Raw genomic sequence first — 13,147 nt, forward strand, 5'->3', positions numbered from 1 at the left:
CCTAACACTATGGGCAATTTAGCACGGCCAAATCACCTGACTTGCATATCTTTGGATTGTGGGAAGAAACCAGAGCACTCGGAGGAAACCCATGCAGACATGGGGAGAATGTGCGATTCCACACAGACAGTTGCCCAAAGCGGGAATCGAACCCGGGTCTCTGGCGCTGTCAGGCAGCAGTGCTAACCATGAGCTGTCACTTTTTTTTTAATCTAAAGCCTTAAGTTATCTCGAGAATGTGACTTGAAAGAAGTTCTGGGATTTACACATTAATGAACCGAAACCTGCAACCCATTGTAAAAGATGAAAGACTTAACAGCAATCGAGGTTTGTTCAATATATAATTTCAGTTGCATGACACTGTAATCTTTTGCTATAAATTCTTTGTCTTATGATCCTGCCCCACAATCACCTGATAAAGGAACCATGATTTGGAGATGCCGGTGTTGGACTGGGGTATACAAAATTAAAAATCACACAATGCCAGGTTATAGTCCAACAGGTTTAATTGAAAGCACACTAGCTTTCAGAGCATCGCTCCTTCATCAGGTGATAGTGGTGTCCACCTGATGAAGGAGCGACACTCCGAAAGCTAGTGTGCTTTCAACTAAACCTGTTGGACTATAACCTGGTGTTGTGTGATTTTTAACTTTGTCCTCCCCAGTCCATCACCAGCACCTCCACATTTTTATTAAAATTGTAAAACAATGCATGTAATTAGAAGTACCATGGACAATGAGTTGTCCAAGGGAAGGTGTTAAGCAAATGGGATTCACCTTTAATGCCGCAGGCAGAAAGATTTATTTGGTAATGTTAGAGAAAGGGATGGGAATTATTCATTGGGCCATAGGAGGTGGGAAATCATCTATTTTTCTCTTGAAAAATAATGAGAAACCTCCATTTATCTTCAGAAGGGTAACCACAGATTTGGCCATAAAAACACAAGAAAACCCTCCAATAAGCAATACAGTGAACAGCAAGCTATCCACTATAATAGACATTTCTATGTACAATGGTTGATATACTTGAGCCAGGGTAATAGATCTGGATATGGAACTTTAACAGGATAGATATGGTCATTTGAAGTCAGTAGACTAGCAGCAATCATATATTGTTGATACAGTTGTTATGAGACTTGTACAAAAGAAATGCAGTAACCTTTTCTCATTGCAAATCGGTCATCCATCAATGACTGATTGGGATCATTAAACACAATTGGGAACATCTTGACTGCAATGACTTACAGACTGCAAGTATTCAAAAACAAATCCCATGGTCCTCGAGCCAAACAGAGCACATTCTGAAAAAATTGTGAAAACTCCAGATGACCTGAATATGTGATTTTTCAGATACTTGAGGGGGAGATGTGCTTGTGTATTTACAGACATGAATGTAGAAATATTAATAGTGGGAGTAAAACCTGGGAGGAGATGATGCATAAAATAATAGTTCTGGAAGGATTAATGTTGAAGACTGCATTAAATGACACCCAGTCTGGTGATATTAGAAGGACTTGGGAGGGGAAAGGCAGAACAGCTTACGATCTCAAAGGCGACAGTCCTACTATCCCAAGTGTCCCATATTTATCTACATTATTCTTTAGCTGCTATGCATTTTCCCACACACAACCTGACCAAATCACACTGAACCATCCCGTATCCTCCTCATTGCTCACCCAGCTTTATTTCATGTTCTTCAAAAAAGGAAGAATACAACATCACAATGGATTAAATGAAGTTAATAGACTGTCTCTTTATCTCTGTTTTCTAAACTGGCTGAAATGATAGGATAAAAACACATCTGTTAACTGTAGAAAATTCACATAAAAGAAATTTGGTTCATCTCAATCCTACTTCTAGTGGATATTTATCACCACCTGATTTGATATTAATTGCCATTTAATTTGATATCATTCACAGAGAAACCACAGATAGTTCCTCCAGAAAATCAAAACTGATATTTGATTGATAAAGTGTGATAAGATATATTCTTCTTGGGTTACCAAACAAGGAAAAATAAAAGAAATGTGACTTTTCACCAAACTGTGATGTGGTTGGCCTGTGAACCTTTACAGCAATGCAAAGTTCTCAAAATGGAAAATATTCCAACATCTGGAAGATTGCATGGAATTCCAATCTCCTTCCTATTGGAAAGATGTTGTGAAACTTGAAAGGTTCAGAAAAACTTACAAGGATGCTGCCAGGGTTGGAGGATTTGAGCTATAGGGAGAGGTTGAATAGGCTAAGGCTGTTTTCCCTGAGCATCGGAGGTTGAAGGGTGACCTCATAGAAGTTTATAAAATCATGAGGGCATGGATAAGATAAATAGACAAAGTCTTTTCTCTGGGGTCGGGGAGTCATAGAGGACATAGGTTTAGGGTGAGAGGCGAAAAATGTAAAAGAGACCTAAAAGGCAACTTTTTCGCGCAGAGGGTGGTACGTGTGTGGAATGAGTTACCAGAGGAAGTGGTGGAGGCTAGTATAATTGCAACATTTAAAAGGCATCTGGATGAGTATACGAATAGGAAGGCTTTGGAGGGATATGGCCGGGTGCTGGCAGGTGGGACTAGACTGGGTTGGGATATCTGGTTGGCATGGACAAGTTGGACTGAAGAGTCTGTTTCCATGCTATACATCTCCATGACTCTACCTTTCACTTTGAGGTCACCCATCATAAATACATTCAGCATTTGAAATTTCTAGAAAATATATTTGACAGAGTAATATGCTTCCAAATAGTATCCATTTAAAGGAAGTTTAGAGTTGAAGGATTTAAATTAAAAACAGATCAATTTGTAAGATTATTTAATGTTAAACTTTATTCCATGATATAAGTATACTGATTCCCAAATTCTAAGAATACCAAATTTAACTGCACATTTTTTGCAATCACCTCGCACTTAGCTACATTGAATTCCATCTGCCACCTTTCTGCCCAGCTCTGCAGCTTCTCTATATCCTAAAGTAAAACATCTCTTACTTTATAACATTAATCTTTATAAAATACAGCAAAAACAAATGTTTTACTCTTAACAGTAAAAGATTACACAAGTGTTGATTTTAGAAGCAGATGCAGTAATTACCACAGTTTATTTGAATGAGGCAGACCATGGAGCTACGGCATGGGCATCCGTTTGACAATGTGGAATATTGTCCAGATATATATATTAAAAAGAAACTAGGCTAAATCTAAACTGGGAGATACCATATTGTCAGGCTCCTCCCAAGTGTAAAACAGTTAGATTCTCAGCCATTTCTCATCTCTCCTGTTTTAATGGCTGCTACTTTGCTACCCTCACTTTATACTGCCATCGCATTTTATACTTGCACCCACTTTACACTGTCACACAAAGTCAAAAATAGCCCTGAGTGGGTTTGTCTTGATTAGAGTAGGTAGCTAATTTTGATTTTACATTTACTTTTGAGAACTTAGAGGCAATTTGATCTTCCGGTTGTTCAACTATCACTAACAATGTGCAGGACAAATATAAGGAAATTCTCTGTATATAAATCAAATATCCTTACTTTCATTTTTACTGAAACTCTAAGCAAAAACAAATAATTACTTAAATGGACTACAGCAAGGCTACAAATTAGTGCAATGACACATGGATCTTCATAACTCCTCACAAGCTTTAATCCGGGGGGAAGAAATCCTACTTAGATGTGAGCTTATTTCAAGCTCACTGTGAGCTGGACTTCTGTTTGTAGCAGCAATTGCATCTATACTTTGAATCTATTGTTGAACAGTAGGCTAACGTCAAAAAGTAGACTTCTGGCCCGAATAGCACCCCTCTACTACCCTCATCTGTGTGATTCCAAATGTACCTTCTGTGTTGTATCCTCCACACTTTTGTATTAACAGATCCCTTTCCCTCCTTTTAGAAGATTTGTCCAGATTCAAATGAAGTCTTTCCACTAAAGTTAGGATGGGAGATTAGGTACATCTTTACTGAAATGTTGTCATTTGTGTTCAAAAATAATTTCTGATTGTTTAAATGGTTATTGTTTTGAAATAAAACTTCAACTACTCAGTGGAATGTAGAACATTCCCAAATAATTCATTACAATGTATTAAACCTGATATAAGAAAAAGCAATGAGCAGGCTATAATCTGAAATCTACTTTTTTATCGGATGATTTTATGAATGGTTTAGCTTCCAGCACCACTAATCCAATGTTTGAATCAAAGTCCCCTTTCGCTTATTTTAACAAAGGTATTTAAAGCAAATGAACTCTGTTAAGTGACTGAAAGAAGAATTTAAAATTAGCATGTCAAGTACTCGTCTAACCACACACAATAAAGTGTGGTTTTTGTATATTATCATTTGAATAGTATTGCACAATAGAAATTACAAAACAGAGAAAAATATATTTCGGACTTATGAATGTGGATCATTATGAAGAAAGTGTTCCTTAAAAAGAGGTAGACTCGGAAGACTCTCTCATGCTTATGATTTTTGCAAGATTTTTTCGAATTGCATCCCAACCTAGATGGTGTGAGTACTTCTGTGCGTTCAATGCTGGAACTTGCACTTTTGTTCCTACTGTCTCAGTAAGAATTTCTTCAACCCTGTAATAAAATAGAAGTTAATATAAATAAGTGAAATTTGTATTTGAAGTGAAACATGAATAATTAAAATCTTGAAATGTCATTTTCGGATTACCCAATATACCACTTGTCATCATCAAAGCCCAGAGACCTTCCTGGAACTCCTGAGCGGATTTTCAGAAATACTGGCACTCGTCGCTCTAGAAGCAGTATGGTGGCTGCAATCTGAAAAAGATGACTTGGCAATTTAATTTCTATTTCATGGGCTGCTACTATTATCATTTTAAGTTCTAATAAAAAGCAAATCTTAAACTAGAGAACGTGGTCACAAATTTTGGTCCTCCTCATATCCACATCCACACACACATCTTTCCTCAGTAGTCAATCATTTTAAAGGTAGTAGGATGCTACCTTCATAACAGAAATAACTAAATCTGTCAAAATTCACTGTTGTCAAAATGGAATTTGCACAGCAACTGCTGCCATCCAAACATGTCAACTAAATAGTGGATTCAGGAGGTTTATAGCTGAATTATCCTACTCAGATAAGAGTTTCATTACACAGCATTTTGTTGAAAGATAATGAGTTTAAAAATATATTTAAAGCTGTAGTATTTACTCAGTCGAAGCCAGCAAATGTACCAGATAACATTAGAGCTGTTGCATTCCGTTGTAAGTAACTTTTTAACAGCTTCACTTTGGAAGGTCGAATTTGAATGCAGAATGCAGGGTTAAAAGTAGCATTCTTGGCAGTGTGGAGGAACAGAGGGATCTTGGGGTCCACGTCCATAAATCCCTCAAAGTTTCGACCCAAGTTGTTAAGGTTGTCAAGAAGGTATATGGTGTGTTGGCTTCTATTAGCAGGGGGATTGAGTTTAAGAACCATGAGATTATGCTGCACCTATATAGAGCCCTAGTTAGACCACACTTGAAATGTTGTGTTCAGTTATGGCCGTCTCATTATAGGAAACATGTGGAAGCTTTAGAGAGGATGCAGATGTGATTTACCAGGTTGCTGCCTGGACTGGAGAACATGTGTTACGCAGGAAGGTTGAGGGAACTAGGGCTTTTCTCACTGGAGTGATGAAGGATGAGAGCTGACTTGATTGAGGTTTACAAGATGCTGAGAGGCATAGATAGAGTGGATAGCCAGAGATCTTTTTCCCTGGTAGAAGTGTCTATCATGAGAGGGCATAATTTTAAGGTAATTGCAGGAAGGTTTAGGGGAGATGTCAGAGGTAGGTTCTCTAAGCAGAGTAGTGGGTGCGTGGAACACACTGCCAGCAGTGGTAATAGAGTCCAATACTTTAAGGATATTTAAGCGACTCTTGGATAGGCACATGGAAGATAATACAATGAAGGGTATGTAGGTTAGTCTGATCTTAGAGTAGGATAAAAGGCTGCCACAATATCAAGGGCCAAAGGGGCCATATTGTGCTGTACTGTTCTGTGTTCACTAAATCTTAATATCTGCCAAACAACTTCTTTGATACTGAAAATTAAATTTTCAGAAGTATCAAAACTCATTATTTCTGATTTAGATTATTGTTCAAGGTAAAAATGATTTTAAAAAAGTTGAGTGTTTAAATAATTATTTACTCTTTTTGTTTGCTTTATTTCTTTCTTCACCTCTAATTCACTTCCTGGAGAAGAGATTATGTTGTATTCAATATTCTAACTTCCACTTTCTGATTTAGACTTTTTAACTTTGATTTTGACTGGGATTTGGGAAGCTGGGAGGGCGTGCAGGGGTTTGGCCAACCTGCAATTTTGGGCTTCTGATTCCATAGCATGTTTTTGTTTTATTGTAGGATCCTCATCAAGAAGTCAGCCTGAATGACAAATTGGCTCCAGTCAAGGAAGGAGAATTCAGGCTGTGGAATCAGGTAAATAGTTGGCAACTCCTACCAGGAGGAAGAGTGAATATCTGTATGGGAGGAGGGTAATTTTGTATAGCGCTGAGGGAAAATTTTCTGTCTCGTATTAGCCATTCAAAAAGAAGTAAGGGAGCTCACCTTCTTTCTGAATTTGCGTCCAATTCCCTTCAGCTACTGTTTTGTTTCCTTTAAAGGCAGAGAAACCTGAGCAGCTAGGGTTGAAGCTATAAAATAGCTTAATCAGAGACTGCAAGTCTCTGTTACATCTTTTAAAAGCTAACCTGCCTCCAGGGAATTGGTCACCCACTCATTATCCTGCCCCAGTTCAAACTGGAACCTGGCTGATTCAAGGCAGATTATGGTAAGATTTGAGACTTTTAGAATTTCAACGCCTCATCTGATCCTAACCATAGGTTTCAAGGTTAAATTTCATTCCAGCATGCCTTAATAAGGATTCTTCAATCTGATTTATTAAGGAAGGAAATAATTGCTTGTTTGGGTTCCGACTTCTCAGTGGAAGGCATCGTAACGGTTCTGCCTTTTGCACAACTGCAAGTCCCAGTGCTGCCAAAGTCTGAGGATAAGTGCAAATGCGATGAAGAGTTTGTGCCTTTCATTTCCTGCTGGCTATAAAACCTATACCAATATATATCTACAGAGAGGCTAAAGAAAACAGGAACACACCCATATATCATAAATTGATGCAATTTGGTTAAAGTTTTCTGCATTCTTAGAATGGCAGTACTGCTTGTAAACAATAATAACATGTATCCAGTGAACATTATTGCCTAAAATGGTGAAAACAGGATTTTAGCCAATTTCCCTTCACAAACACGATTAAGTAACTCAGCTGATTTTTCATCCTAACAAGTATGAGTGGGGTCCATACTTCATATGCAGGCAGACATATTGTAACAATGGTTGAATGATGGCAAATTAGATAATTTACCAGGCCTTGGAACCATATGCTAAATCCAGTTGTAGAACCTCCTGCTTCCATTCTGCCTGTGATCATCTATATTGGTATACATTAATAATTAAACACACCAGTTCCTGATTGCTGCAAATTAGCACTGCAACTTAGAGTGCATTGGAAGAGAATTGATTAAGAATTATGCCACAATTTTGTCTGTCAGCTCAGCACTATTTACCAAGTAATTATGGCCATTTTATAAATGAGCGCTGCACAATATTATTTATTTAGCTGGATAAGAATTAAATTGGTACTCGGGGCGTTTACAGTCCAGTGGTAGTGTCCCTACCGAAGAGGTCAGAGATCAAGTCCCTCTTGCTCCAGAGATGGGCCATAACATTTCTGAACAGGTTAATTACAAATATTTATGCATGGAGAACAAATGTGTTTTTTCAAAATATATAAATAATATTTTTAAAATTAAAATTATAATTATACCAAACTGGACTATTCCAGATATACTTATTTTCTCTGCAATATGGCAACCTATCTCATCTCTGTAGCTGGATAATGGTAAATCAGGCATTGAACTTAGCAATTTCAATAGGCGTTAATTGCAGATGAGAAATTCTCTCATGGGAGAAGACTGAAAAAAAACTTATTTTAAGTTCTGACAGGACGTTCATCATACTGATTGAAATTTTATCAAAATTGTTTCATGACAATGTATGCTTTCTCAGGTAAATTAAACATCATGGTACTGATATTTAACTTGGAGAATTCATCAATTAGTCCCTGTAGACAACTGATTCCAATACTACTCTTTACACCCATCTCTGTATTATTAGAAATAGGCCAATGAATTTGATTACTTCCCACACAGCTGCTTATCATAAAATTCATGAACTGGATTCATGAAACATAACTTACCTGCACTTTCCAAAGTTCCTCTCTTTCATATGCAATTCTCCAATATGTGTCATCCATCATTGCGATCAACAAATTTAATAGCAGAAGATACACAAAAATCATGTATAGAACATATGCAACATATAGGATACTGGGAGTTGGCTTATCATATGGAACGGGAAGGTCAATTAAGCCCATCATTAGCTCAACCGTGGTGTACATTGTCATTGGAAAATCCCGGAAATATGGATAATTTCTCAAATCGAGAGTCTGAAACATGACATAGAAAGCTGGAGGATAAAGACAAAAAACATCATTATGTGAGATTTGTTTTCAATTGAAATGTCAACAATGAATACTGCAGCATAATACATTTTAAAATGTTCTGTTGGATGATAGAAAAGGGAAAAATTATACATAAAGTTGTGATCAAGCTGAGGCCTATTATGTTGTAAATGTATTCATTGACAATGGAAGATAACCAACTTCATATTATAGCATCCAATGGAACTACAAAGGATTCATAATGTTTTTCATTATAGAGAATATGATTGCATAACAACCTTTTCCAATTCTGTTAACTAATTTCATACCCAGGAATTCAATCATTCCACACTGATATATCATAGTCATTCTTTATTCCCTCGGCCCCTTTTGAATGAAATCATAGTACAGAAGATTGATATGGGGGTAAGAGACCTCTTTTACTTACATCACACAGATGTTCGGTTTAAAGCTTCCTGTTTTACTTATTTTTACACCCTAACGTTATTTTATTAAAATGAAGCACATACCAGATGTAAATCCAGTGATGCAAATGAGTACCAGGCAGCACCATTGCATAAAATCACCAAAAATTATCTGTAAGGAAATAAAAATCCACAAATGTCATATTTAGGAAGTCACGTCAGTTTAAGCGCTGTTTATTTTTAAATCGTGACTAAGTAATGAAAACCCGAAACAGAATTTTGAAAAAGATGTACATTGGAACTTAGTTGACTTTTTACTTCAATTTTTCAAGGGAAATGAAATGTTGTCCAGGGTTTTGTTATACTTTATTCCTTTCTCTCCTTGCTGTTTCTCACTCTACACACTCCACATAAAAGCCGTAAATATTTTCACCAACTGATTAGTCAGCTCCACAAAGATATTGAGAGTGTTTCCCACAATTGAAACTCTGCTGAAAATCTGATAACATGAATGCTTGGCTCATATCCTATTCCTTAGCTATAGTTGCTCTGATGACATTATCCAAAAATCTTTGTGTCAGAGTCCACATATATGGCACCTAGCTCTGCGCCTCCATTCTTTATATTAATTACTTCACTCCTTCTTTGTTCCTCTGATTTTCTGATGTCCACTTCTGTCTGGAACAGATGGCCTCTGTTTAAACATTAAAGCCACCACCACAAACTCAGTTCACATGCTATTACTTCCATTCCCCTTCTGGCCATGGCCTCAGGTTGAAGACATTGTTCACACACTCAATATTCTATTTAATCCTGAGTTCAACTTTCAGCCTAATTCCTGATCATCTCAAAGTCTACTCATTTGCTCCTCTGAAACATTTGCCAATTTGTGGCTTTGCCATGGCTTTGCCATGCTGCTGAAATTTTCATCCACACCTTTGTCACTTCCAGTTCAACTGTTCCAATACACCCCTGTCTGATCTCCCATCTTCCATGCTCCAGAGACCTCAGTTCATCTAAAACTACATCCTAACTTACGATAACTATCACTCACTCATTATAGCTGTATTTATTGATCTACTCTGAGGCATTGTTTTCTGTACTGAAGATGGTATATAATTGCAAGTTGTTGTTATTTAAAATTTTTGGAAATTACATTTACTGTTCAAGCTCCTCAAACTGTCAGTGTTAATTGAGAAAGCAAAAAATAATGTCAGAACTCACTAGGATCATAGCAAGATATTCGAGTTTGATCACAATATCTTTGGTGGGGAGAGATCTAATTGAAAATGAGATGGGAATGAGATATTCAGGGAGACCCATCAGTGGAAACAGTGAAAATACAAGCTTTGACAAGCTTTGACAAAGGGTCAGTTAGACTCAAAACGTCAGCTCTTTGCTCTCTTTACAGATGCTGCCCGACCTGCTGAGATTTTCCAGCATTTTCTCTTTTGGTTTCAGATTCCAGCATCTGCAGTAATTTGCTTTTATGACAATACAACTTGTTGGTAACCAGGGACAATATAAATGTGTTCAACATGTGCTAAAATGTTTCCATCCTGGATAAATAATTTTAAATGGCTTTCCCACCTTTTGGATCATAATGGAAAACTGTCCAAGCATTTTAAAACCTCTTGCAAAATAGATGGTGTTGCACCAACCAATGATCAGAGCCAAAGAAATTGGAACTGCTTCTTCAACATTACCGAGGATTCTCATGATAACTGCCACAGCAATCAAGAGGGAGTAACAAACCCTGGAAAAATGGGAAACTCATGATTTATAAAATTTGAACCTGACTGCAAGAGAGTAGTTTAATAGTTTTATATAATTATACATACAATGGTTTTGCACCATTTACTGTCAATAAATGTAGTATTTAAGTCTGACTGTCTGCATCTGGCAAAAATAAGGGCTATTCTTTGCTGTGGTGACTCACATTGGAAAGATAAAGTACTATCCTCACAGAATTCCATAAGAGAAGCTGGTCTTTTTTATTTAAACATAGTCATGTTTAGAAGCTGAAGATCTTGGTAGTGTGGATGAGCAGAGGGATCTTGGTGTCCATGTACACAGATCTCTGAAAGTTGCCGTATTAGGAAAGGCTGAGGCACTTGGGGTTGTTTTCATTGGAGAAAAGAAGGTTTAGGGGTGACTTGATAGAGGTGTACAAGATGATTAGGGGTTTAGATAGGGTTGACCGTGAGAACCTTTTTCCACGTATGGAGTCAGCTATTACGAGGGGGCATAGCTTTAAATTAAGGGGGGGTAGATATAGGACTGAAATTCGGGGTAGGTTCTTCACTCAGCGAGTCGTAAGTTCATGGAATGCCCTGCCTGTAGCAGTGGTGGACTCTCCCTCTTTATGGGCATTTAGGCGGGCATTGGATAGGTATATGGAGGATAGTGGGTTAGTATAGGTTAGGTGGGCTTGGATCGGCGCAACATCGAGGGCCAAAGGGCCTGTACTGCGCTGTATTCTTCTATGTTCTATGTTCTATCTCCAAGATCCAAAACTACGGCTGAAATGTTGTCATCAGGATGGGCATGGGAGGCAATATTTTACCCAATTCACAATCCCATCGCTGTTTCAGAGTACCCACTCACCCAATTTTATTTCTGCTAAGAATGTGAGTTTATGATGGAGATGGTGCTGCCAGCTCTGAAGGTACTGACAACAGACTCTGAAGCAGCCAGAAGTGGGCTGAGATACTGAAACTGGGAAAGCTCTGTATGTGAAAGCCTACCACCTCTGATGCAGCAATTTGAAGGTGGGACTAATGAAATCCAGTGGACCCAGCACCGTGAAGTCAACTCTGACCCTTTTCATATGAACAGTGAACTTTTCTGTGATTTGTATGTGATGGCCAGTTGATTTTCAACTGTGGTAAAGTCAATCCAGTGTGAATTAATTTGACATAAACTGCAAATTTCTTGCTGTCTGATTCTGTTTTTCAGGAGACTACCGCACCCCATAACTGACCCAGTGCAGGTACTTATACACAAGTGTCTTTAGCAATTGTGACCATTGCTGTAGAGTAGGGTTTGTTCTCTACATGTGGCATTCAGTCATAAGATCTCTAAATCCCACGCACTCTGTGAAGGTGCAAACAAAATGTACGAATTGTCCTGACATACCAAGCTACCTTGCTTCCATGCACCTCTTGGTCTAACGGAATGCTTGGTCACAGGAGTAGGAGTGGGCCATTTGTAATTGTTGATCTCAATGCCAGTTTCCCATGCTATCCCCATATCACTTGGTGCCATTATTATCCAGAGACTGATTTGTTTCTGTCGATTATACATAATGACTAAACTTTCACAGTCCTTTGGGTAGAGAATTCAAAAGATTCACCACCATTTGAGTGAAGAAATTCTTCCTCATCTCTGTCTTCTCCTTATTTGACATTGTGTTTCTGGGTTCTAGCTCAAGTGTATGAGTTCTTGCCTGGAGTGATTGGTTAAGCTGATTGGAAAGCCACATATGGCAACACCAGGAATGCATGCATGAACAGTGTCAGATTCTGTACAAGTCACACTCAGTAACCTGGACCAATCTGCTCATAACAAAAGTACACAAAGAGCAACATCCCAAGCCAAGACTCTTGCAATGGTGGCACAATAGCTACAGGCGTTGGTAGCTGCTCCCTAGTAACTGATTCCTCTAGGCTGCATGAAAACATACCTAGTGCTTGGGGTTGACAAGGATGACAAGATATTTGAGTAGTTTTCAGATTCCTCAACTTCCATGGCTTCAGTGGCCCTTCTTTCAGAGCTGCATCTTTGGTATAGGTTGCAGTGGCCATCGTTAGCCCCGCAGAGATGGAGGGAACATAACCATTGACAGGACCCTGCAGACTAAGACCAGTTATCGTGTTCCTCACATGATTTGTACAGCAAGAGAAGTAAACAATTTGCTCTTCCACTGGGGCAATGAGAGGAACATTTTGAAGAAGTGTATGCATTTACAATGGAGTCCTGTCATTGTGAACAGTTGACATTCCCTGCAACTGTGATTTTTCAGAAATACGATAAATGTATGCACTATCACCTCTAATAGTTGATAGTACGTCTTGAGAAGCTAAATCATGTTTTTGCCAATTGAAGCAGTAGACAAGAGTCCATCTCTTCCTAATGGCAAGAACATGAAGAATAGTGGTTTGCTTGCACTCTAACTGAAGGCTTAGACTTTGTTCATGACCATGCAT

General features: G+C 38.2%; 1 protein-coding gene across 2 annotated transcripts in view; it reads right to left on the reverse strand.

Moving 5' to 3' along the window:
- Positions 1-2,972: 2,972 nt before the first annotated feature.
- The window catches only part of LOC122555901 (transient receptor potential cation channel subfamily V member 6-like), a 53,712-nt gene continuing 43,537 nt past the window's right edge, over positions 2,973-13,147 (reverse strand). For both annotated transcript variants that reach the window (XM_043702166.1, XM_043702165.1), the window contains exons 12-16: positions 10,530-10,695; positions 9,045-9,111; positions 8,272-8,540; positions 4,667-4,776; positions 2,973-4,572 (exon numbers count right to left, since the gene is read on the reverse strand). In XM_043702166.1, the coding sequence (XP_043558101.1) occupies positions 4,416-4,572; positions 4,667-4,776; positions 8,272-8,540; positions 9,045-9,111; positions 10,530-10,695 (769 nt within the window). In that variant the 3' untranslated portion in view covers positions 2,973-4,415. The remainder of the gene's footprint in view (positions 4,573-4,666; positions 4,777-8,271; positions 8,541-9,044; positions 9,112-10,529; positions 10,696-13,147) is intronic.

This window comes from Chiloscyllium plagiosum, chromosome 13 (assembly GCF_004010195.1).
Source record: "Chiloscyllium plagiosum isolate BGI_BamShark_2017 chromosome 13, ASM401019v2, whole genome shotgun sequence".
NCBI classification, from domain to species: Eukaryota; Metazoa; Chordata; class Chondrichthyes; order Orectolobiformes; family Hemiscylliidae; genus Chiloscyllium; species Chiloscyllium plagiosum.